General features: G+C 39.6%; 3 protein-coding genes across 5 annotated transcripts; all 3 read right to left on the reverse strand.

Annotated features, from left to right (window-relative positions):
- Positions 1 to 25: 25 nt before the first annotated feature.
- Positions 26 to 7372, reverse strand: psmd4a (proteasome 26S subunit ubiquitin receptor, non-ATPase 4a). Its single transcript, XM_079652775.1, has 10 exons — positions 7217 to 7372; positions 6482 to 6622; positions 6079 to 6193; positions 5836 to 5922; positions 5633 to 5701; positions 5268 to 5483; positions 4469 to 4577; positions 4230 to 4361; positions 4077 to 4129; positions 26 to 659 (listed from the first exon to the last, which is right to left on the reverse strand). Exons 1-10 carry the CDS (start codon positions 7240 to 7242, stop codon positions 489 to 491), a joined length of 1119 nt encoding a protein of 372 aa, XP_079508901.1. The 5' UTR covers positions 7243 to 7372; the 3' UTR covers positions 26 to 488.
- Positions 7373 to 8506: 1134 nt separating this feature from the next.
- LOC307021590 (phosphatidylinositol 4-phosphate 5-kinase type-1 alpha-like) lies at positions 8507 to 24035 on the reverse strand. Of its 3 annotated transcripts, XM_079653805.1 has the most exons (17): positions 23896 to 24035; positions 23387 to 23548; positions 21516 to 21557; positions 21274 to 21308; positions 20991 to 21077; positions 18870 to 19000; positions 18637 to 18754; positions 17837 to 17989; positions 16388 to 16687; positions 16024 to 16232; positions 15854 to 15937; positions 15656 to 15704; positions 15479 to 15566; positions 14297 to 14464; positions 13936 to 14146; positions 10369 to 10444; positions 8507 to 10275 (listed from the first exon to the last, which is right to left on the reverse strand). In XM_079653805.1, exons 2-17 carry the CDS (start codon positions 23433 to 23435, stop codon positions 10270 to 10272), a joined length of 1806 nt encoding a protein of 601 aa, XP_079509931.1. In that variant the 5' UTR covers positions 23436 to 23548; positions 23896 to 24035; the 3' UTR covers positions 8507 to 10269. The 3 variants fall into 3 exon arrangements, with proteins under 3 accessions (XP_079509931.1, XP_079509930.1, XP_079509932.1); XM_079653804.1 differs by lacking the exon at positions 8507 to 10275 and having other exon boundaries at positions 10282 to 10444; XM_079653806.1 differs by lacking the exons at positions 8507 to 10275; positions 21516 to 21557 and having other exon boundaries at positions 10282 to 10444.
- Positions 24036 to 25189: 1154 nt separating this feature from the next.
- ecm1a (extracellular matrix protein 1a) lies at positions 25190 to 26925 on the reverse strand. The gene is made up of 3 exons (XM_079655873.1): positions 26809 to 26925; positions 26476 to 26720; positions 25190 to 25719 (listed from the first exon to the last, which is right to left on the reverse strand). The coding sequence occupies exons 1-3, from the start codon at positions 26879 to 26881 to the stop codon at positions 25516 to 25518; spliced, it is 522 nt and encodes a 173-aa protein (XP_079511999.1). The 5' UTR covers positions 26882 to 26925; the 3' UTR covers positions 25190 to 25515.

The following is a 26925-nucleotide window of genomic DNA, read 5'->3' on the forward strand; positions in this document are numbered from 1 at the left end:
CAGCAAAAAACACCAAAACACAACATGATTACATATAGCTTTTATTGCAAAAACACACAGAAACATGACAGGAGTGTGGCTAACTGTTAAATTGAGGAGCCTGTCATCCCAAATGATGTTCTCTTCCGATAGGTAAATTATCAGTAATAATATCATGTAGAGTATAAATGTACGGTACAAGGCAATTTGAGAGTTGGCCCATATAGCATTTTCAGGATCAATTTATGTTATAGGGCAGTCAGATTTTACACTAAAGTCTTTCAGTACTGTAGGTTTTTCGTCATTTCCGTAAATATTGGTGCTTTTGAGTGTCTGACAAAAAAAATTTGAATAATAAAAAGTCAGAGTGTGGTCTCATGCTGGGCTGTCAGTCCGACGATGCATCAGCAATATTTCATTATAGTAAAGTAATCCTGCATGAGTCAGCAATTGTCCGTTTTTTTTATTTTTGTAGTTGCTGTCTGAAGACTGTCCATCTCTTTTGTTCCTCACTTCTTTTTCTCTTCATCCTTTTTGCCTTCTGGCTTGTTTCCAGTCTGGGAAGCCAGAGAGCCCATGGCGTTGCGGATGGCCTCGTTGTTGGGGTCGACACCAGGCAGGTTCTCCAGGACGCTCTGAAGGAACTCCGGGTCTTGCATCACATCATAGTCGTCTTCCTCCTATTTTGCAACAATAAAAGGACACAATCAATTTTGATGGATTATGTATCAAGTTAAGATCCCTAAACAAGGCCTGCCTACATTGTATTTAAAAAGTGACCATAATGCAGGGTATATGCAGGAATCCTGAAGTCAAATTTAATACCTTTTTTAAGACCCTTTCCATACATTTTAAGACCTCATCGCAACTTCGAGTTCTAACCGGTTACATTGGCGACACACTTTACCTCACATTTACTATGTTTAGTTGTGCTATCTTACCATCAATCAATAGAGTGCAGACAGACTACTGAAGCCTTCTTTCCACATGAACTTCAACCTCTCTGTGGAGGTCAGGTTTAATGCAGTATGCTGCTTTTTTCCTTCTGTAGACTGTGCTCTTTCATTCCAGTAAAACTCCTCAGAAACCAGTATTTGACCAATAAACAAAACAATTGACAAAACTTTGAACGATGAAATATATTAGACTTTGGTGAGCTTCAGCGGGGTAATGCCATATAGCAGCTCCCTCACAAATACCCAGGGGTTTAATTGGGCTGGGGCTGTCCGGGGCTAAGCCCTGGCACATAGGACGATGCTCTGACGTCATCACCCTCACACATTTGTCATATGTTTACAAAAAACGATATATATGTTAAGACTTTTCTCATTCTTAATATAGACTATATTTAGGGTCGATATGTGTTGACTTTACTTTAAAATAGCAGATCTCTGTGACCGGATATAGTTTGGCTTAGACACCGGCCCCACGAGGATGCATACAGTAAAACACATAGGCAAACGCAAAAAAGTCTTCCGTTCACACGCATTCGATTCATTAACGTATCCGTTCACACTAGACCGCTAGAAATGCTGGAAACGCTGTAGTACATATGCCAGGCCTGTAAGTGGCGCTGCTACCGCCACAAAATACACCAAAAGCAGCGAAGAACACCCCGGGAGCATGGTTGCCCTTCTATTTATTCTCCGTGGTGGACGGTGTGTTCTCCTGCTGTATCTCTCAGGTAGTCCACCAGCAGATGAAAAACACCCACCTCTCCGCCTCTTCCAAGGAACGAGGGGACCGCGCCGCAGAGTTTTCGTTAAAAAAATGTTCCGCCAGTCAACATGTTCGTTAAAGGTCCCATGTCATGGCCATTTCCACTGATCATAATTCCATTGTTGAGGTCTACTAGAATAGATTTATATTGTGCAATTTTCCAAAATCACTTTGGTTTCTCGTACAGCATCTCTGTAAACTACGTGTATTCACTGAATTTCACTCTCTGCCTTTAACGGCTCGTTGCAGCTCCAATAGCTCCAGCCCCCACCCTCCCTGTGAGCACAGTGTGCTCTGATTGGTCGGGAAGTTGTGAATCGCGTTGAGCTCCGTGGAGGTGTGGTTTCTTTGTTTAGCGATACACAGCGAAACACAGCCTAACTCATCCTGAGCACACACAAAGTCACAGCCGAAGTAAAAACAATAAGTGTGGCTTGAGATTGAGTACGAAAAAGGTTGATAAACGCTGTGAGAATGGGTCTGCAGAGAGAATTTTGCCACGACCCAACTGTCTGTTATCAGCCTGCAGCCAGGGAGGAGAGATCAGCAGAGCTGCATGCACCGAGTGTGTGTGTGTGTGTGTGTGAGGATGTTTGTGGATTGGTCAATTTGGACCAATCAGCGGGGGCTGAACGTAACGGCTCCGTGGATTGGTCCATTTGGTTCTGGGTAACGCATGACCGTATCGCGTCATAGCTCTGGGCGCGGCTACTGGCCATTCCTTCGGCCCAATCCCAAACCACTCCCTCGACCCTACCCCTCCATGACGGAGTGAACTCCGTCTGTAGCCACACTCGCAGCTCAACGAGGCTCCCTCCTGTCAGATGGAGGGAGTAAATACAGCAGCAAGCTTTGGGACGGCCTCCCCTCTCTCCGGCAGAAACAGGAAATGCTGTAACTGTATGTAACAACGGTTTCAAATCAGCATCTCTTAACACAAAAAGTTTAAATTAATAACTCAAATAAAACTCCAAACATCTTTCATTGTGTTTCAAAGCTCTTTTAGTTTTAAACCTGATGTTTATAAGCTTCTTGGTTTTTCCAACAGTCTGTAAATATACACAACTTTATAATACAATGCACACATTTACCTTTTTCTAGACTAAACACAGGTATGATCCTAAGTTAAAAACATATGAGGTTATCATGAGGTTGTTAACATCGCAGTTTATCAGTGGATGTTTGCTGGAACTACTTGTTAACAGCTTGTTTCCTGACGGACACACACAGCGTGACTCCGGTTAGGTAGAGACCGGACTCAAGTCAGCACCGCTGCAGACTCGCTGTTTGAGGGCTTGATAGCCCACTCCCCCTCCACACCGCTCCACACTCGTTGCTTTGGAACAGCCCTCAATATGGCGGACCCTCCGCTTGAGCGCGCAAACGGAGGGGTAGGGTGTAAGGTGTAGGGGGCGGTTTGGGAATGGGCCTTCGTCACAGTACCCAGGAAGTAAACAATGGACAATGACGTATCTCCAACGAGGCGTTTTGGGGAGGTATTTTCTGTGTTAGAGTTTTACTCGCTACAGGGTGTACTTTGAGGGTTTTGACTCTGCAGACCGTCTACATGCATAAAAACCTTCATAACACACAAGGGGATGGTTAATAACCGGAAAAGCATGACATGGGACCTTTAAAGTTTAAATCTTCCGCACAAAATTAGAAAAGTGCCGGTCAGAGGTCTTCTTTGTCATTTATTGAGCTTTAAAACAAATTGATAACGACTCTGTTCTCTGTATAATAATATAATAATATTTAATAAAAACGGTGCCTGCCTCTCTTTTCCTCCCCCTCTTCTGACAGCCCAGCAGCAGCAGGAGACGTGGGGAGAGGGAGGCGGGGCTATTTCATCGTTATCAAAAAATGATAGGGCTTACACACGGAGCCGTTGGACCCCCAGAGCGTTGCGTATGCCGGTCTACCCACCTTGGGACCCGTTATCGTTACCGTAGTCGTTTAGTGCCCCCCCCCCACAGAGCAGAGCAAGGCAACGAAACTTAAAATAAGAAGCAGCATTTTACGGCGCGCTATGCATGGGGCCGCCTTGAGGGGGTTTCCCGACATGTCGTTTCAGTAAATTAAAGGGTGTTTCATGTTGTCGTTGCTGTGGACCTTCTCAATACCTTGGAAAATGCCGTTTAATACTTTTTAATAGCCTTAATTTTCGCTAAATTGATTTATCAACTTTTAATACTTTTTAAGACCCCTCGGACAACCTGTAATGTCTTCTTTTGTAATGAATAATATCCTACTGTCCAATATTGATTCTGCAATTTATGGGTTTCTACTATTTCCTCTTACAGTTAAAAGGATTTTGATTTACTTTTTTGCATTTCAAACACGTCACAATTGTTGATTTGAAACATATGATGACTCACCTTGGCTGATTCTGCAGTGTCCATTGGAGCCCCTGTGTCCATTTCTCCATACTCTGTTCACAGAAAAAACAAGTAATTAACAGATAACCCAGCAACTATAAGAGTGGTCATAAGTGATAGCAAGAGAAATTTGAAAATCAAAATGGAACTCACCTCCTCCAGCAAGAGACATCTGCATGGCGTAGGCTATCTGCTCCTCCTCTGTCATGCTGCTGAAGTCAGGAAGCACGGCTGCACCGCTCTCAGGCTGAGACACTGACATCTTCAATAAAGCCTCCTCTGATTCTGTGGGATATTTAATCAAAAATAAGTAAGTGTCACTTTCTAATCCTAACAATTAACATTAACAGCCAGGTCGTGTAGTTAAAGCAAACTTGTAGTCCTCCACTCACCATCTGCGCTGGGTGTGGGCACGCCTGCCTCAGTGGCAGAAGCAGCAGCAACTCTGCGGGCCTCCTCCTCCTGCCTCTGGCGCTGCTCCTCCATTGACACACGCAGTGCCTAAAATAAATCACAGTGAGAATTAGGAAAAATATGTTTTTTTATGTTTCTTTGCTTATTTCAAAGATACCCAAGGGCATATCATCGTCTATTGTGAAAAGTCACACTTTTTTTTATGTTGACATTTCTTATAGGGCTGCTCAATTAAAATCGTATTTTAAATCGCTATTACGATTATGGCTTGCAACGATTACGAAAACAACGTAATCTAAATAAAACGATTATCTTTTTATTTTATTGGTTTTTCTGTTGAATTATACTTAAAGTTCAGGGTAATCAACTGTTAAAAACATACTGTTCACATTTTTTCTCTCCAATAAAATTGATGTTTTCAAAAAGTCAATGGATAATTGTTTCTAATAATCGTGATATCAATTATTGACCCAAATAAATCGATATTATGATTTTTGCCATAATCGAGCAGCCCTAATTTGTTATAATGCAACACCACATTGGCTATTTATGTGTGGTTTAGTTTCTAACCTCGTACTAGTTCTAAGGTGCTGATACACATTCATATGTAATAAGCATCTCACACATTAGTGTTAGCTTAGTCTTTTATCAAGTACCTAATAGATTTCCCCACTATTTGCACAACTATACATCATCAATTACTCCTTACAAATATTTGTCCTGATAAGTAGTGTACAATGTTTACTGGCAGTTAAAATGCATCCAAACGTTGCTTACCAGGGCGAGTTCTGGGTCAGCACTGGGATCCACACCAAACTCAAAGTCGCTGGCACCAAGACCCATCATGGAGCCTCCTTCCCCGGCCAGGATGGGAGAAGAGAGCAGCGCATCAGCCAGGCTGGGCCCCGGAGGGACGGTGACCAGGTGGGAGCCGGTCCCCTCCTTCCCATTCAGAGTGTTGATGAAAGCAGTCAGCTTCTCTGTGTTCAGCTCCTGAAAATAACAGAAGGAGACAGATGACAAGGTCAGTTGAAACTTAATTTAGAAAAAAGGGGAAGACATTTCAGCAATGGAAATCAATAAAAATGCTATATTGTGGGTTATTATCCTTTGTCAATAGAAGATAAATTCAGAACTCCTACCTCCTCTCCAAAGTTGATAATATCCACATTCACTTTCTCTTTTTTCAAGCGCTTTGCTAACTTGACAAGCTGCAGAGTGAGATGAGGAAAAACATTTGAAGTGATATTGACAGTGTGAAAAGAGTTAAACATATGATGTATAATGGGTAGGAAGTTTTGTGTGTGGGATTGGCACAAAATGTGATAAAAGACTTCCAACTCACTTCTTTTTCATTATCCTCCACAGGACTCCCAACAAAGGCAATGATCCTCATCTTGTGGTTTTTTCCTTGTCTGTGTTTCAGGGCCAACTGTGCAGGAAAAACATATCAAAAATATTGGTACTCAAAAACTGATGCAGCAGAAACCAAAACCCCTCTTTTTGTTTTTGATTTTTTCCCAGCAATTTAGTAGCAATAAATAGAGCTCCTTCTACTGAGTTTGACACACATATTCAAGTTACACACATGAGCCACTCTGATGCCCACGCAGAAGCAGATGTTTCCTTTGGGCTGGATAGCATGGAGTTTGGACAAGATGCGGCCAGAATCTGGAGTCAGTGTTGTCAGGACCTCCGCGTTACTGTATGGAAACATGACAAACATCTATGGTTAGTTATAATAATCATCGGCCATGTGCAATTAAAAAAAAAAAGTTCAGATATTTTGCCATTACTATAATGTAGTCATATCATTTGTATGTGTGTAATATTGTAAACTTTGACCATTATATATGTAAGCCCTGTGGGTTTTCATCCATATATTACTTTTTTTAACTTTGTAATTCTGCTCAAAAACGTACACCAACTGTTTTGTAAAATAACGTTTTGATGATCATCTAAACTTTGACCATTTTGAGAGAACTACTTACTTTGCCATTGTGATGAGGCCCACATTGTTTTCCGGATTGCTTCTTGTTTTTGAGTGGCAAACAATGTTGACAGCATCCTGTTGAGCCTGTAGCCTCGTTGGTAGAAAGTCTCCATTTCTCATGTATTCACTGTTGTCCACACTGCAGAGATAATATCAGTTTAACGTTGCTCTTATAGCATTACTTAGCTCACCAGCTAGCATCTGACATGTCATTCCCATATCTACTGTGACCAGGCTAGTTAGCCTAGGGAGGCCTAGAGGCTAGTTTACATTGTTAAAACATCTCAATTACGCTTCACAGTCAGCTGTGTGGAAATCTCCGTCGTCTTCACCGGGAGGTAACTAAATTAAATTGCGTCGTCAGAAAACCAGCATTAGCATGGTGGGCTAACGATAGCAATTGGTTTTAGCTCATAAGTCGCAACAATCAAATCAACGGAAGATGTCAGTTTCGATAGAAAGCACTCAATTGTAACGAATAGCATTCGTCAATGTGGTTTTATGAGTTACAGCTAAACAAATACTTGAAATCTAAGCATATCTCAGCTAACTTGAGCTACAATGACTCAGCCCGGCTAAACGTCAACGGTCGATAATCAGCTCAGTTAAACGGGACATTTGCTCAAAAACAGGTCAAAAAACGACTAAGTCGCGTAATTATTTATTAAAGGCTGAATGAACCGTAAACATTACGACAAATGCACACAAAAAAGGGTATTTGTAGAGTTCTTACCAGACCATAGTACTTTCCAGCCCCATTTTGGAAACTTCTTGTTGCTCTCTGTCGTAGCCTTACAAGCTCACAGGCTATTGGACAAATGCTGAACAAAACGGAATCTGATTGGCCGGGCTTTGTGACCTGTATTTCACATAGTAATTTGTTGATGAACAAGAAAGTAGAATAATATTAAACTTTAACTTAAAGTCTGCTTTTTAGCCTTTTCTGGAGCTTTCAAGTGAATCTCATATTCAATATTCACTTTAATTCAACGTTATATATTCTATTTCCCTCAATATCTGTTTATGAATTCCTGTTTGTAGGTTGTGTTGGGGACTTGGATGTGCCTTGTGGTTGAAAGATAGATGAGTAGACATGGATAAAAAGGCCAAAGTCAATACAATGTGTAAGTCAATGTTTATATTAAGATTATATTGAAATTGGTTATGTTCTTTATATTTCAATCCAGTTATGTTTATTAAATTGCAAATATAAAATGGAAATCTACCTCAACATTTATATTGTCTCGCAGTATTTATAGCATACTGCAAAACACTGAAAGAGATTTAAGGTTGATCTGTATAATGCAAACAAATCAACAGACAATTTTACAATTTCCTTCTTTAATAATTTCAGGTACAAGTGTAGAAAAACAGTACATCCCTTGTAAATATATAATCTGTGAAAAGGCATTAGTGTGGTTCCTGCATAGGTGTGCACACATTTATTGTATATAATTCAAAGGCAAGTGAAGACCAACTAACAAATTATACAGAAAGAAATACATTATGATTTAAGAAAGCAGCCTTAGATAGATGCTGTGCTATAGAAAGGCACGTTTTCAATCCATTATCACTATTCATAAACATTCTGGGCACCAGAGCAATACATTCAGTAATAAATACTATAATACATATAACTATGTACATGTTAGGTTCATAGGCTGCATGTGCGACTGATTTGGAGTTTATTCAATGAGAAACAGTTTTACTTTAAATATGGGGACATAATTGGCTGACAGATTGAACAGCCAGCAGAATAAAATATAATTTACAGGAAGTATAAATGAACCCAAATGATGCTTTTTAAACTTATGTTGGTGGGAATATTATCAATTAATTTAATGTTATGCATCGTTTTATCATTCAGGAATATATACGATGTAAACAAAGATTTTTGTTGCATGGTCAAAGCATCTTTCAATGTTAAATTAAGACAAATAAAATTACAACTGTGCCTTGGTTGGGGCCTGTCAAAAATATTATTTAGTTTATGAGCCTCAACACACTTTACACTAACAATGTGTCTTTTTCTTAATGGTTTTATTAAAAGATGACAAATGTTATATTTACGTCATTATCACCATTAACCATAGGAAGTCCCACTGTAATATAAGAGCAGGAACAGGAATACAAAAAGCTTAAAATAATAAAACAGTCAAACATGAATCAGGTTGAAAATACACTTAATATATGGTTGACATAAGTAGTAGAGGTGTTGGAAGTAGATTACTCAAATTTAAATAATCCATGTTGAGTTTATACTTAGCTTTTTTCACTTATAGCATCGGACCACAAATAGTGCCAACATGCAAATAAAAATATTTATAAAATGTGGTATAGTTTGAAGTAATCAGCAACAAAGTCAAAAACTCCTTTGAAACCATATTGCTAATTTCCTTTTGGCCACTGCATCCCACCCAATGACATTCGGCAAACTTTTTTTCTCGTGGATGAAATGTAAAAAGATAAAAACGGCAAGCACGCACACATACACCATCCAAAAAGAAACAAACAGTTTTGTGTGCAGTGGCTGCAGTGTTAGAATGTGTTCATACTACACTGAACAAATAGGAATACTATGAAACAATAGTTTATAGACTACAGGTACATCTAAGTTAGCATTGCCCTGCATGTTTAGAGATGTAGTGGGACACCTTGTACTACAAGCATGTATTATATTATAATACCAATGTTATAAATTATAATGAAAACAAGATGATTGTACTGCATTTGTAATAATGTCATACACACAGTGTACATGACACTTTAAACTAAATGCTGTTGTTTTTTTAACTCCTGTAAGAAAGGGGCCTGTAAGAAAAGGGAATTGTCACCCTCACAGCCCATATGTAAGGAGTTCTTTTATCCACACTAAATTTAGCTGACTAACTCACTATTCTTGCTTCATGAGATAGACCCAAGCTCAGGGTTTGTTGTGGTGCTTTGTTTAAAGCCATTCGAGTACCAGTACTTGCGTCACATTTGGACATTGGACATGTACACACTAGGCCTGAAATTGATATCAGATCGTACAGTTTATAAGTATAAACACTGCTTTCAATAAACCTTTTGACCTGAACAGAAGAGGAGTCATTTAGAATTCACAGTCAGTTATTATAATGGCTGGTTGAATAGAAAAGGCAAGCTGAGGACCACGTGTTCTTCTAGCATGGTTTGCATTAAGAGTAGACTTGAAAAAGGCAGCATACCCATTATGAATACAGTAATTTCAGTAAAAAATTAAAACTTTTATTTAAAACTGTGTTCTGAAACACATATGACATGGTTTGGTGTTAAAGCATTCAAGCCATACATGATACTCTGGGCTTGAGACACTTACAGATCCAAGTATGCATGATGATGTGCGACAGCGTTTGTTATACACCAAAGAAGGAGAAATAAAAAAAAGAATACAATTCAATTGGTAACATTGCTTAAATAAGGCAAAGTCCTCTTGTTACACTCTAAATGGAGATGGGCACGTCGGTGCCAAGAATAATCCTTGATTGTGCATAAAAAAGCTTTCCAATGAGATGAATAATAGTGTTCAATAAGCATCATAGCCTTAATGTACCCGCAATCACTAGTGTCCGACACAACCACCCGCTAACATGCTCACACCATGTTGAGATTTGGAAATCAAAGTGCAAAAACTAAACAAAAAAACATTTAAAATCCCACTTGGTCTCACTGAAACGATATATAACTATACCTCAAATCTCACCAAATGAGAGGTTGTAACATTTGTGCTCATAACATCTTCCAAGTTTGTCTCTGTTCATTTTTCTACACCTGTAAACCAAAAACAATGAACACAATTAAAAAAGAAAAATACCCAGAATGAGCTAAAGGTGTCACAAGATTCAGAGGATTTTATTAACTTACAGAGCATTTGCTTGCAGCAGGAACAATGTCACGAAGTGAGACGACCTCCACAGAACCGATTTCTTCAAACTGAGTTCTGCAAGCAACACAGGAGCAGAGTAGTAAAATTGAACAATATAACTCATTGTGAAAAAAACGAATATACAACAAAACTACAACTTCTGATCTGACAAAAAGTTATTCACTTAAATCCTTCTAGTTACTTCCAAAAGTATACATAAACTATTCCTCGTTTTTAGTTAGGTTGTTATTTAAAAGTCTAGATGTCCCTTCTTAAGACGCTGCACTTCCTCAACACGCCGTATTTCCTGAGGTTCTGGTTAGTTGACATTTCTGCAGGTATACCAGTGTAATAGTCATAGCCATTAACAGTACGATCGTTGGGATTTGTACGACGCCTTTACAGAAGGTCTTTGAGGCTTAAACCAAATCAGAAAACTTTATAAAAAATGATAATGCCTCATTCACCATAAAGATTATTTTTTTTTTATTTGCAACTAAAAATGTTCATTATCGACAAGGGTTGGGCTGTAATGGCGAAATGATACCAGATTCAATACCAGGACCCGTCAAGTGATACAAATATCAATACAGAACATCCTGTATTCATTATGCGTCATGTGAAAAGGCGTTTTCACGCCTGAGTACTTTTCCCAGGAGTAGTTCCAATAGTTCCTGGAATTTTGCGTTCACACCAAAAAGATCTGGAACTAGAACGTTTTTTTGCGAACCTTCTCACCCCTTTTTAGCAAGCCCCCAGGAAGTGCCCCGGACTCTGAGGAAAATATTCGTTGTGACCAAACGGCGTTACTACACTTCCATATCAGTCGCTGGGCCCGGAAATACTTTTTCCCATTGACTAACATAGGGAAAGAGACGTCTGTAAATCGTTTGATATTTTTTTTTAAACTAAATAAACTACCCAGTATGATCATTTGTATAGCCCTTATTAAAAACATTCGGTCCTCAAGTTGTAAAATGTGCTAATAACGTTATTTTCCTCGGCATTATGAACGCGGATCTAACCCAAGGAACCGCGCCGCCCGGCACATTTATGTGACGTGTTCAGTACTACATGAGTTTTACCTTTACCCATGGATGCACAATAAGAGTGGATTATATGATTATATGAATACTTTCGTGACGTTTCGCTCTCAAGAGTGGGCCACTTTGTCTTCATGCGCCAATGAGCAACTCTCATTAATGAGAGGAAATTAATGAGGCCCCGCCTCCCACGCTGTATCCAGTTGTTATTATAGAGTGGCAAAGTCCCTCCCCTTCCGACATATACATGTATTGAAGTCAATGGAGAGAGAAAGATTATCTTTCGATCCCATTTAAATTGTGCCACGAATTACACATATGATGTTTGTCAATTTAAAAGGTAATTTTGAAAGTCAAAAAAATTAAATGTGTCGTTAAACTGTGAAGTAACACATTTGTTTGTGTGAAACGCTGAATGAACTACATCTCTGGTCTCGCAGAATACATCCATGAGAACAACACACGTCACCAAGATGGCCGTCACTACTGTCTTGTCAACAAAAGGATTGACTACCCTCACTATCACCACAATGAAACGCGTCCAGAAGAATGTCATGCAAAGCAGCCTGCCTGCCTTCCTTTGATTCTCTCTGAACTTACCTGGTCTTTTTAATGTTTAATGTCAAACATTTGTGCAGATAGCGTGAAGTAGAAAAGATCGCAGATGCTAATGTGGCTTTAGCATTTCTCCCCCAGGCTTAAGTTGTGTATTATAGAATGATCATACCGGTGTGACAGTACTCTTCAAAGGTTTCACGAAATATGACTAATACTACTCTTACTGTTTAACATGTTGGGTTACTTAAAGGTCCCATGTCATGCTTTTCCGGTTATTACCCGTCCCCTTGTGTGTTATGAAGGTTTTTCTGCATGTAAACGGTCTGCAGAGTCAAAACCCTCAAAGTACACCCTGTAGCGAGTAAAACTCTAACACAGAAAATACCTCCCCAAAACGCCTCGTTGGAGATACGTCACTGTCCATTGATTCTTCCGGGTACCGCATGATGTCATGCGGTACCCGGAACCAAATGGACCAATCCGTGGAGCCGTTACGTTACGTCCGCGGAGCCGTTACGTTAAGCCCCCGCTGATTGGTCCAAATTGACCAATCCACGGACTTCCTCACACACACACTCAGTGCAGGCAGCTCTGCTGATCTCTCCTCCCTGGCTGCAGGCTGATAACAGACAGTTGGGATCGCGGTGAAATTCTCTCTGCAGACCCATTCTCACAGCGTTTATTAAACTTTTTCTTACTCAATATCAAGCCACACTTATTGTTTTTACTTCGGCTGTGACTTTGTGTCACGGAAACCACACCTCCACGGAGCTCAGCGTGATTCACAACGTCCCGACCAATCAGAGCACACTGTGCTCACAGGGAGGGTGGGGGCTGGAGCTATTGGAGCTACAACGAACCGTTAAAGGCAGAGAGTGAAATTCAGTGAATACAAGTATGTTAAGGCTAAAAAAAATGAGAAGGCTGTAATGCTAACTAACGTGCTAGCTACTAGCTAGGTAGCTAACTTGATCCAGCCACTCCTGGTCCTTTCATCAGACGGGAAGCGAAAGAACGAGCAAGACCCATTGCTGGTATGATAACAACCTGGTACCAAGCACACAGGCATCTTGTTAAAGTTATCTTATCTTAGCCAGCGCCATATAGATAGATTATATATATATATATATATATATATATATATATATATATATATATATATATATATATATATATATATATGGCGCTGATCTTAGCTATCTCTTAGTTGAGGAAAACAGTTATGACATCACTTACGCGACTCTGGGATTTGTCGTCTTTCTAGTTGCGTATTATTGCGTCTTATATTTCAACAGTTTTACGACAAACTGTGACTTTTTTGACATGAAAATGATTGACAAACATCATATGTGTAATTCATGGCTAAATTCAAACGGGATCGAAAGATACGTTTTCTCTCTTCATTGACTTCAATGCATAATTTTTCTGAAATAAGGTCCCATGGACCGGAAGTAGATGGGCATGACTTTGCCACTCTATTCCGGTGTGAACGCGATCTACTAGATAGTTCCGGAACTAAAGATTTCCGGGGAACTAAGTTCCGGGAACTATTCCTGGGAAAAGTACTTGGTGTGAAAGCTCCTAAGCAATCAGTTGCGGAAAATTCAACCACCAATCCCCCACCCATAATTATTTGAATGTTTTTCAAATCAATAAATTCAAATTGTATTTAAGCTGTACTCGATTAAACCAGACTACATGGCTTTAAGCTGCTACAGAAGCGGCCATTCACACATTGCATTAAATCGAAGATGGCTTGCGACAATAAGCTGCAAGAAAAACATTACTAACAGTATTTAAATGTTATTTTAAATTAAATATAAGAAAAACACACGTTTTATAATTGCCTTTTAGACTATATATTTTATAATCTTTTTTATAATCTATGTAAGTACCGAACACATTTAAATATCCTGCTGAGGATCTCTCATATAAAAACATCTTAATGAGTATTTTTCCTCTTACCTCTTGGTGGTGCTGTGCTCCTGGTCTTTGCTTGATGTGTTGTTTAAATCCACTCCCACCGACATGTATGTGTCCTCAGAGGGAGGCGGAGGCTGACTTGTTGGAGCAGGGTCTCCCAAGGAGGTGGAGGAGGCGGTTTCAGCAGGTTTGCCAACAGCGTTGCTGGGCGGTAAGGTCTTTGGGAGGAGGTCAGGACGACCTGACTGAAGGACTGGGTGGAACGGGAGTGAAAACAGTTATTGCTGTGTTGTGAGAGAAGCACTTCACATGCTGGGACACGCTGTAGGACTTAATCTGCACAAAGCAGAATGAGTTTTCTGCACTCCAGCTGAAACATACAATTCCTCTTTCCAGTTCTTACCTTTGTCTCCTTCGGTTTCTTCTTTGGTCTCATCGCTGCTTTGACTTTGGAAAACAGGGTGCTGGCTGTTGATGCTCACTTGAGTCGACAGAGGAGGCCCCGGTCCAGCCAGCTTTCTCAGAGGAGCATGTGACACGGCTCGTCGCTTCTTAGATGGCGAGGTCTTCACTACATACAAGAGGGAAAAGGATCAATGAACAGTCCTAAACTCAGACATTATGGGCTCAATGTTGGTGTCAGGGCACGAGTGTGCACTGACACGAGGAGATGCGCTGCACAGGGTGTGGCAATGCAATCCTGGTGCCAAGATACATTCCATAATATGTTTGTGACTTTGTTTGTTGAATGGCTTAAAGGGATCCATGTTGACCCATATTATTTGCTATTGGCAGGATATTAAATCAGCATCCAAGGCAAGAAATAGGTCTCACGGAGGAAGCTCCCAACAGGAATCCCAAACTTTTATTGCATGGCAACAGTTGTGATCTGTGCTGCACCGCAGGGTTCCAGCGCTCATACTCGTGCACACAGACCTTGTTTGCACCTGGCATTAACATTCCTCTTTAGTGATCCTACCGCAGCTGGAAGTACTTCACTTCACACGCATTAGAATATGTCTCAACATGTATCTCAAGTGATCAGATCTCATTCAAATCCAACATATCATTTCTGTTTGCCTAGACCAAATGTATTGTTGTTTTTGACGAGGCGGTAATACACTCCTCGATCCGTGTCAACCAAAAATGAAACCCAAATAGCGAAATATGTTTGATGCACTCACATCAATATGGTCTTTTTTGACATTTCAGATGTCATACACAAAGCCAGTGTAAGCGAACTAATCTGATGGTTATTAAGTTACCTATGGGAAGCAGTGATGCAGTGTTAACATCATATGGTAGCAATTAAAAGTTTGTCATTTTAGTTTGGACTACAGAGCCTATTTGATATTATTTTACTTCACAAGCAACATGAGAATCAACTAGAGATAAGAATGGAGGAACAAAACAAGAGGTTTTGATGACGTATTTTCCTGCTACGTCCTTGTCTCGATGCATCGAGATATATTAGCGTTTACACCATAAAAGATTTGTGGCCAAATGTTTCCCAGACCAGATCTACAAATAGTTTGAGAAATCCAATCACAGTGCAATCGTTAAGATGGTGAAAAAATCTACTTACATATAGATAGCTTCCTGAAGACGACATTGCACATGAACTTGTGAAATCGGTCCGCGTAGAAACTCGGTCTGTGAACCGATACAGTGTCCTACAGAAGAGGAATGATTCACGGGTTACATGTACTGTGAATATTTTCATTTATAACACAATCATCTGATAAGAGTGGTGGTACCTTACCCCATCGTGTACCAGCGCTTTCCACGAGTGTTCAAGCCTCTTTACAAATCTGAAAAACAACACATATAGCCCAGATGACACTCAGTACACCTGAACACATCCTGGGTTAACACAGAGAGAGCATAGAAGAGAGTGTAGAGAGTGAATCAGTGACTGGATGAGGGGTTTGTAGATTAAAACTTAATAAAATGTGCTTACCTATAGGACTGCAGAATGTCAATGATACCAATATACACCAGCTGCCTCTCGCCTTTTGAGTTGCGTGCTGGGATTCCTCCAGTTCTGTTCAAATTAAAACAAAAACAATTAGATTTAATGCATTTCAGTAAACATGACCGCTCTCTGGCAACTGAAAATCAGTAACTCACTTGTCCTCTGTGTCCTGTGATCCCATGCGCCCCACATCAGCCTGGATGGCCTCGATAGCAGTGCTGTAGAGGGACTTCTGACCCTGCGGCCTCCTCTGGTCCGCTGCCCCGGCAACTGCCTCTTCGCCAGCATGCTCTAAACACGCCTGATCAACATTGTGGACTCCCACCAGAAGGCTGTAGTCCATAATCTTAAAACTTTGCAAAAGCTGGAAGGAAATCAAGGAACACACCAACATGGGAATACAAATGAATTAGAAAGAGAAGAATATGAGGGGGAAAAAAGCAGATGTGTTTTTCTATTACTGATTTGTGTATGATCTTTTATGTAATGTTTAAGCAGGCATCACTGTGGCTCTCTCACCAGACAGTCTCTCTGGAGGGTCTTGCAAACAGCATGGTACTTGTCCCCCTCCAGTAACAGCCCGTCCTGCATGTTCTGCATGAAATCCAGGTCCTTGTATGTGGGCACGGCCTTCTCCCTCTCTTTAGCTGAAGCTCGTCTCTTGTAGGTGGAGCCCTTCAGATCGTACTTGAGGTGCATCCGCACGGAGCTCGGCAGCAGATTGTTCATGACTACAATGCGGATGTTCTTACCCGCTGCCTGGACGCAGTACAGACCGTAAAACTTTGGTAATAAGGTCCGCTTGTTCTGGTTCAGGTTCTAGACGATGGCAGAGAAGAAGAACGTTTAAAGCGATTTAAATGATTAAAAAACGAAATGGTTGACTAAACTGAAAAATACGTAAATTATAAATCAAATGAGTAAAAGATAACAAATCATCCCACATTGTTAAGAAATCTTGAGTCGGTGTGTGTCATTTTAGAATGTGCAAATAAGACACAGACAATCAAATAATGTATGGGTAATATTTGGGGATTGAGTTACTTCAAATTAAAATCTAAGTATTTAAAATCAGTTAAAGCAGAATCTAATGGTTTCTTTTTTCTAAGGATTCATTCATTTCATCTAATCGTTTATTTGAACAGGGACAATGCACATTAATGAACACTTAAGACAATATGCCGTCCATCCGCAGTCCCTCACATACAACATATAAGAACATGACATTTATAAACATAGCAAAAATAAATACATGATATGCAAAAAGAGCAAGAGCAGCACACAAGCATTACCACATGGCAGTACAATGTAGCAGCAACGACATATAAAGTGCAAGAGGAGATACCCCTGTGTTAAAGTGCATTTAGCGGTGATTGCACGTCTGTCTGTTTCTCAACCATTCTTTGAGTTGACCTTTAAAACTATTGAGAGTGGGACAATCCCGTATCTCAGTTGGGAGGCTATTTCAGAATGAGCTGCCTTTAACGGAGAGGACATTTTGTCCAAAAGTGGTCCGTCTAAGGTGGACTTCACAGTCTCCTCTGGTTTCTGACTTAGTGCAGCGTCCAGTGTGTTTTGTGTGGATGAATTCCCCTGAATTCAGGATCATTGGTCTACAATATGACTGTATTTCTAAATGAAATGTATTCAAATCTATCATACTTTCAAACCAACAGACTAAAGCCAAAAGGTGTTTTTTTAAATGTGAAATTTGCATGGAATGAGCTACAGCCAGTTCATGGAATGCTTTGCATGAAAAAAGGACTAGGATTTAAGAGTAGTGGATTATGAAAATAACTGCTGATTCATTCTCATTCTTAGAGTTAAATTGTAACAGCACAAGTTCTATTTAAGATACTTTGAATTTGAGGGATCAATGTACAAGAGTATATTGAGTAGGATTCAGTCCATAGTTTTTTTTTCTCTGCAGATACCATCTTGTACATAAAGCCACTCAACAAATCTTACCATGAAGTATCCTGGAAGCAGTTTCTGCAGAAACTCCGCCTCTTTGTGCTGCACTGTCTTGATGATGAACTCATCATCACTGGAGACGTAGAAGAGAGATCCACTGGCACCGGAGTTTGACAGCTCTATCAGCGACTCATTACACAGAGAGTACTGGAACCAGACAAACAACACAGACTCAGAGGTTAGAAACAAGCTGGCCAACCTCCTCACAGATCTTTTCGTTATAAAACCTGAAGGTAACCCTCTACTAAACCGACAATCAAACCTAAAGCAACACATTGCTGTTTAATTGTTTAGACTTTTAAATACTGGATCAGGGATACTTTGAGGTTCTTGAAATCAGATGGGATGAGATTTGATACCTTTACAGTGTGACTGCCCTGTATCACATAGTCGGTTAACAACTTTTAAACATATTTATCCTATTATCAAAATCAATTACTTTGTATGCGTCACCCTTGGTTATTATTTACATTATTTTATTGATGTATCTATTCTATCTGCAAATAAGAATGTGTAGATGAACATATCAGTGATACTGTGTGTGTGCACTGAAAAGAAAAAAAGAAAAGAGGGAGGGGAGGGAGGGAGTCAAAACAGATCAGCCATGCCTTTACATCAGACGCAGCTCCACCTTCACATTAAGTGTCAACACCCGATTACTTCACACTTCCCCAGTTTCACTCTTTACACTTCCTCAATAACGCCTTTCTTCTCACAGTTCACATCTCTCTTTCTATACTGTTCATGTAGCACATTTTCTGTGAATATATAAGATGCTGAGTAATCAAGAATACCATGTAGTCGTCAGGCCGGATGCCAAACATCTCCCTGAAGTAGCGGAAGGCCATTGGGGCGTATGTCTTGAACCTGAAGTCTCCATAGTGGTGGGCTGGTGTCAGGTTACTGCCCTCACTGCCAGAAAAATACACAAGAGCCAGAGGATTAGACTACATCAAGAGTTAGGTAAAGAAGTAATAATGTAGCACAGACAAAACATCATTACTTCCACACAATATTTAAGACTCGCCTAGGAAAGAAGATGCTTTCGACCACTTCAAAGTCCTGCAGCAGCACGTCTCTCTCAGGTTTCTGAGTTAAGCTGCCCACCGTGTGTGTGATGCCTAACTGGATAGCGCCTTGGAGGGCGGATGATGTTGTCTGGAAGAAAGAGCAATCTCACATGTAATAACAAATATATATGTCTATATACAGTGAGGCAAAAAAGTATTTAGTCAGCCACCAGTTGTTCAAGTTCTCCCACTTAAAAAGATGAGAGGCCTGTAATTTTCCTCCTAGGTATACCTCAACTATGAGAGACAAAATGAGAGAAAAAAAAAAATCCAGAAAATCACATTGTCTGATTTTTAAAGAATTTATTTGCAAATTATGGTGGAAAATAAGTATTTGGTCACCTACAAACAAACAAGAATTCTGGCTCTCACAGACCTGTAACTTCTTCTTTAAGAGCCTCCTCTGTCCTCCACTTGTTAACTGTATTAATGGCACCTGTTTGAACTCGTTATCAGTATAAAAGACACCTGTCCACAACCTCAAACAGTCACACTCCAAACTCCACTATGGCCAAGACCAAAGAGCTGTCAAAGGACACCAGAAACAAAATTGTAGACCTGCACCAGGCTGGGAAGACTGAATCTGCAATAGGTAAGCAGCTTGGTGTGAAGAAATAAACTGTGGGAGCAATTATTAGAAAATGGAAGACATACAAGACCACTGATAATCTCCCTCGATCTGGGGCTCCACGCAAGATCTCACCCCGTGGGGTCAAAATGATCACAAGAACGGTGAGCAAAAATCCCAGAACCACACGGGGCCGGGGGGACCTAATCAATGACCTGCAGAGAGCTGTGACCAAAGTAACAAAGGCTACCATCAGTAACACACTACGCCGCCAGGGACTCAAATCCTGCAGTGCCAGACGTGTCCCCCTGCTTAAGCCAGTACATGTCCAGGCCCGTCTGAAGTTTGCTAGAGAGCATTTAGATGATCCAGAAGAGGATTGGGAGAATGTCATATGGTCAGATGAAACCAAAATAGAACTTTTTGGTAAAAACTCAACTAGACGTGTTTGGAGGAGAAAGAATGCTGAGTTGCATCCAAAGAACACCATACGAAACATGGGGGTGGAAACATCATGCTTTGGGGCTGTTTTTCTGCAAAGGGACCAGGACGACTGATCCGTGTAAAGGAAAGAATGAATGGGGCCATGTATCGTGAGATTTTGAGTGACAACCTCCTTCCATCAGCAAGGGCATTGAAGATGAAACGTGGCTGGGTCTTTCAGCATGACAATGATCCCAAACACACCGCCCGGGCAACGAAGGAGTGGCTTCGTAAGAAGCATTTCAAGGTCCTGGAGTGGCCTAACCAGTCTCCAGATCTCAACCCCATAGAAAATCTTTGGAGGGAGTTGAAAGTCTGTGTTGCCCAGCGACAGCCCCAAAACATCACTGCTCTAGAGGAGATCTGCATGGAGGAATGGGCCAAAATACCAGCAACAGTGTGTGAAAACCTTGTGAAGACTTACAGAAAACGTTTGACCTCTGTCATTGCCAACAAAGGGGATATAACAAAGTATTGAGATGAACTTTTGTTATTGAACAAATACTTATTTTCCATCATAATTTGCAAATAAATTCTTTAAAAATCGGACAATGTGATTTTCTGGATTTTTTTTTTCTCTCATTTTGTCTCTCATAGTTGAGGTATACCTAGGATGAAAATTACAGGCCTCTCTCATCTTTTTAAGTGGGAGAACTTGCACAATTGGTGGCTGACTAAATACTTTTTTTCCCCCACTGTATCTCTATCCTCATAATCAATCCCAATAACAGGACTGGCCAAGAAACAGACTAATACAATCTTATAACATGTTGCTTTTAGGCTTTTTAAAAATATATTAACAGTAAGAGTAGAGCTTAATTTAATCGATTAGACAATCAACACAGCTATTTTGATATCGGATTTAATGTCAGGTCATCTTTTGAGGTAAAACTCAATACATTCGGAGTGTTAGCCAGACAAACAAAAAGTGTGAAAGAGTCACGTCTGGCTCTAAAAAAAGTCATATTAAAGCGACAATAGTTGTCAGCTGTAAGTGAGTAAATGTGTCAGTCAATGGCGGCCCTACCTTCTTATACGTCGTCTCCCCCGTGGTGTCAATTCCTCGATGGCCGATGGTTTTTTTCATGGCCGGAGACATGGTGGTGATGGGACTCTGTTGGTAGAAACAAGGTGGAAATGAGAATTACGAGAGGAAAATCACTCAAATGTAATATTCTGTACTTTTTTCAAAGAGGAAGGAATAGATTATGTGTCAGCCGAAAATCTGTAAAGATGAACACAATGTGGGTTTCCTAATTGACACATAGCTAGATTACGCATTTCCTACCAACAAATCAGTTATTTCTTACCTCCGGAGGCGCATTTTTTCGAGTCGCAGCCGAAACTGAAGTGAAAAAGGGAAGGAGCAAACATTTTAGAAATGAATACACAAAAAGGAATAGAAAATAGGTAATTCGACAAATGCAATCTCACACTGGATGCATAAATATCACACAGAAAAGCCTGAAACAGCATCTACCATTTCAACTACTGTGGAAAACAAAGGGTGCAGCTTTGAAACAAGCATGCAGACGCACCTCGTTTACATTACCTCTGAGAGAAGACAGTCTCCTCCAGAACTGAGTCTGCAGGTCTTTGCGTGCAATGGGAGGAATTAGATAAGTATGCTATTACTATTAAATTGGGTTCAAACAAGGCTAATGAATGCTAAAGTCGATAGGTAGGTTTCTGGGAGTCCAAAGTCAACATTAGCCCTAAATAGTTTACTTTTATATTTTAAGAATAAGTAAAATGTTGTGACTGTGTGCCTATCAGTTTGCATCGGTTAATTATTTACAGGGAAATTCTGTCATGTTACACTTTAAGGAGAAAATATATTTGCGGTAAAGTCCTTAAACACTTAATTAGACAAGAAAAACAACATTTGCTGAGTTAACGTTTTTGCTAAATTGCCCTATGTCCTGCAGCTTATCTCCACTCACTTGGTTTTTGGTACACCTGGCTAAAGCTAATGGAGTCTCTTTGCTAATTCTTTTGACAACAACAGATTAGAGCTGCAATGATGAGCTGATCGACAGAAAAATAATAACTAAATATTGAGAAGTCCTTCTTTTATCGGTTTTATATCATAATAAACTGAATATTGTTAGTTTCAGCACCACTGAAAAAGTATTTTTGGCTTTAGATTAAGCTAGGTATGTGTTATTACCTGGAAACCGAGATACAACACAACAATGGAAATCATTTGAGAATTACAGTTATTAGGGTTACACAGGTTGTGTGTTAAACTAGGAAGATACATGTTTGCATTGTGACATCTAGGTTAATTAACCACCTTGGTAACTAACTTACTAACTAATAAAATGGTGGCATGCCCAAACATGTTTGTCCAAAGAAATCCATAACCCGAGCCGATGTCCATGTATCTGCCTATGTAAGTGAATGACTCATCTCAAAGGGTTCATCCTAATGTTCCCGAGGGTCCAACACCGTTTCTAATTATGGTTTGAAAGAGGAAACACGATCATGGTAAGTTGAACCTTGTGAAATGACGTTGCACCAGAGCTACGTCCTCTCAAAGTTGTTCTGTTGCTTTTTTCTATTTTGAGTTGGTCTAGCCTTGTGTTGAGTTTTAGGCATGTCTGTGTCTCATGACATGATCTCACACTGTAAAAGACTGGTGGTGAATGATACCTATCTTAAGAGTTAAAATTGCAAAGGAACAAAGGGAAGTTGATGTTTCAAATCCAGGTTGTCTGGTGAAAAACTAATCTGTTACTAATTCTGTTACTGTGCATGACATGACCTTGTTTCAAAACTCAACTTGTTTTTTTATTTCCAGCTACCATTTGTCCCAATGTATGTCAATTCCACTATCAGTAGCTTGTTAAGTGACAAAAAAAGCAGTTGAGATCTTTTCTGTCTTCATTTCATCCTTTATTTCTCTAATAAAACAACATTACATGTCAGAAAGTGTCTTATTTGAGTGTTGACTGTGAAAATGTGCAGAGAGTGCAATTCAAAAAAACATTTTCTTGTTGTTGTGAATGATACCTATCTTAAGAGTTAAAATTGCAAAGGAACAAAGGGAAGTTGATGTTTCAAATCCAGGTTGTCTGGTGAAAAACTAATCAATCAGATCACTTTGGACATATCAACATTTAAAGTCAAGAAAACTAACATGCCTGTAAATCTGATGGCATCGGATAGTACCAAATCAGTTGGCTATAAGCTGTATGTGGATGGTTGTGACGTATTGACAAATGGAAACATACATTAAACATTCTACCTATGGAAAAAAGTATTGCTGAGAACATAAAACCTTAATGTCATATTAAGAGGATATTGAGCTGTAGAACATAGGACCCTGGTAGACATTGGCTAGCTTACGTGTCAGATACATCTGGTATATTCCTTCTAATAAAAAGGTAGTGTATAACTTTTTAATAAAACAGTACTTACTGCCAGAGATGCCAGGCAGCCCTGGAGGCTCCTCTGCAGCTGTGGCCATTCAGACCAGAAGCTGAACCTAGACTTGGTTGTGGTGAAACTCAGATCCTGGCTCCCTCCTGGACATCAAACGTATTCAGTTTCTCTGTGTTAGCACGTCAGTTAGCTGGGGATCTGTGTAGACAAAAAGTAGCTACTTAACAAAAACACCTCAGATGACTTCATGCCCCAAATATTGACAGCAGCCACATTGGCTCTGGTGATGGGGGATTTGAAAATAAACAGGACAGGAGAGTTACCGTGAGTAATGGAAATAAAGTTGAAGAAACGTTAAATGGAAGGATTCAGTGGATGCTACAACGAGCTAGCAAGAACTTTCTGAGGAGTCTGGATTACGACATTTAACATAACGAAGCCAGAAGCTAAGTTAGCTGCTAACTCTGATTAAACTTTTCTAACTTTAGCCAAGCTAGTCAGGCTCATTACTAACTAACAAACACACAAACAGAAAGCCAACTCACTCAGAAAGGTTGTGGAGAATTACTCGCCGTTTCCAAAGACAGAATAAATACACTTCTTACTCTTCTGAAGGCACTATTTCACCTAAAACTAATAAACAAGGAAGCAGTGCGGAAGCGGCAGTTTGGTGTTCTGTTCTCTTCCACAAAGAAATAGTATAATTTCCGGTGAAATTAGTTTCAGTATAAAACAGAATGTGCCTAGCAAACCGAAAAAATAGATGTATCGTACCAGCTAAAAAAATATAGACAGAGGTGGAAATACTACAGTGTTAAAATACTTTGATACAACCAAAAGCCCTGCATGCAAAATCTTACCTGAGTACAAAAGCTAGTAGAATAAAATGGAAATACTTAAGTAAAGTATAAGTACCTTAATGTCGTATTGAAGTACAGTACTTGAGTAATTGTACTTTAACATTACACCACTGAATATAGATATATATGTATGTAGCCGTATGTAGTTAAATGCTCAAGTAGGTATTTAGATCCATTAATAGAGTCCAAGTAGCAATTAGAACTGAAGCAAATAGTCGAGATATCTACAGATCAGCGTTTCCCTGTTTTACCAAACCAAAGATTAAGCAGTAACTGATTCAGAAAAATTAAATGCATAATTACCTAAAAGTACAATTACCTAAATGTGTACTTAACTAATTGTTTATTTCATTTCACTCACCATTGCAATACTGTTGATACACTGACAACAACGTGATTAATTTCACAACACAAATGTGCCAATTATACTACTATGCAACTTTTATTTAGTTTTTATATATTTCTTAATTTGTTCTGCTATCATCACAACTGTTTTCCTACTCTCAAGGATGATCTGTTCTGATTCTGAATGATCCACAATTATTTTGAAGCACAACCGGAAATGATCTGGTCTTTCGTTTGTTGGCCTGGAGCAAATTAACAGTTCGAATACAAAAACATACTGTACACATTTAAATATCTCATTCAAACAGTTTTAAGATGTTTTATTATGTTTATTTGTGAATTTTGCTCCAGCTATTCAGGCCCAGCAGCACTTCCAAACTGTGTTTTAGTGATCACAGATCTGTGAATGTCCCACACCCCTATGTGTTTCATTACAGGAAACGGTGACCCCTGGTGGGCAATTTGTAAAAGGTTTAATTACATGTGGGATTTTTCTGTTACTGTGCATGACATGACCTTGTTTCAAAACTCAACTTGTTTTTTTATTTCCAGCTACCATTTGTCCCAATGTATGTCAATTCCACTATCAGTAGCTTGTTAAGTGACAAAAAAAGCAGTTGAGATCTTTTCTGTCTTCATTTCATCCTTTATTTCTCTAATAAAACAACATTACATGTCAGAAAGTGTCTTATTTGAGTGTTGACTGTGAAAATGTGCAGAGAGTGCAATTCAAAAAAACATTTTCTTGTTGTTGTGACAAAGCATGGGTAAATACAGAGATAAAATAATACTTCAGCTGTTATCACCCTACTGTCCTCCTCTCTGATAAGAATGGCGGGATACATCGCATTATACCTCTTATTATTATCTTGTACACATTTTTTTTTCTTACCCCCTAAAAGTTATACAATATGCGTTTTTTGTTTTCTTTAATACTGTATATGTTATGTTGATTATCCCTTAGCAAGCATTTGCATCAAAGGTGAATCCTGCCTCCTCAGGGACCGGGGGTGCAGTGTAGCCTGGGGTTGGGTCATAGTTTGGGTTTGGCAGCTCGCTGTTGAAGCACGTCCAGCGAGCCTCTCCTGTGTCCGCACAGCACACATATGCCACAGTCATGGTGGAAGACTCTTCAGTACAGAACTGGGTCAGGGCTTGTTTCCACTGTAAGAAAAACATTCATGCTGTCACAAAGTGGTATTTCATCTCCCCTCAAAAGCATCAGCTGAATCTGCACACATCCTCACCATTCTCTGTTCACTTTGTTAAATATATGGCTTTGTTATTGGGTGCAGAAGACTTCATTACTCTATGATTGAGTAATTCTTCAAAACATTTTGTAATGTCAACGTAAACGTATTGTCATTTGTATTTGAATCTGCTACTCATGCTGAATCTCTGAGGCCTTTTGTTCACCATGTAGCTATCTTTAAGAATAGGCAACTGGTATAAATATAACCTGTTCCTGAATTATGTTTTAAATCAACAGTTTTCATTGTTACATTATATCAAATATGTTTTTCGTGTTATGATTTGATTTTAAAAGAAACATTTTTTTTTGTAAATCTTCAGAAATATTCATAAATACAGAAAGTATTTTCTTGTTTTAAAATAACCCCAAATAAAAAGACATGTACATGAGGACATTTAAACATTTAATATTATATTCCCTGATGAAAAACTAAGAGTTCTAAGTGTAGTTGTGCTTGTTAAAGCAGGGGAAACATTTTACAAAATGCATTTATCATAGTAGTTTTTGTTTTGAGGTTCAAATATTTTATAACATTCGAATTGGAATCTGAATTATATTTCATATTTAATCCAAAAGCTGATATATCTAGCTAAGAGTCAGGTTTCCTCTGCATACATATATGTATAAATACCTATGTAATATCATTTCACCCCCACACACACACTCACAGCTTGTTGTGTGCAGCAGAGGATCTGGTCCTCCTGTCCTCTGCAGCACAGACTGAACCACGACTCCATACGGTTGATGGCATTTCCACGGCGACGGAAGTGACTGACCCCGGAGTTTGGGAAGAAGCTGGACAGGTATCTGGGACGACCCTGACCCTGGAGGCAGACAGCAGCAAGGTTCTCCACTGTGGGAAATGCAGGCGGGAAAGGCACGTCAGGCTCATTCAGAGAGTTTTTCTTGGTCTCTGTGGGAAAAGATGCACAAAAGTTAACAGCCTTGCAATTTGAAGAGGACATTAAGTATAAATGCTTGAATAATCTTAAAGCAAATACCTCCCACATCTGCACCATGGAGGGTCAGCAGTGCGAGTATCCAAAATCCTGAGAGGCCTACAATCGAAATCATAGCTGTATGGTAGCAGGAGCTTTAATTTAGAAATTTCTCTCCAA

This window comes from Notothenia rossii (assembly GCF_949606895.1).
Source record: "Notothenia rossii genome assembly, chromosome: 10".
In the NCBI taxonomy this organism is placed as follows: Eukaryota; Metazoa; Chordata; class Actinopteri; order Perciformes; family Nototheniidae; genus Notothenia; species Notothenia rossii.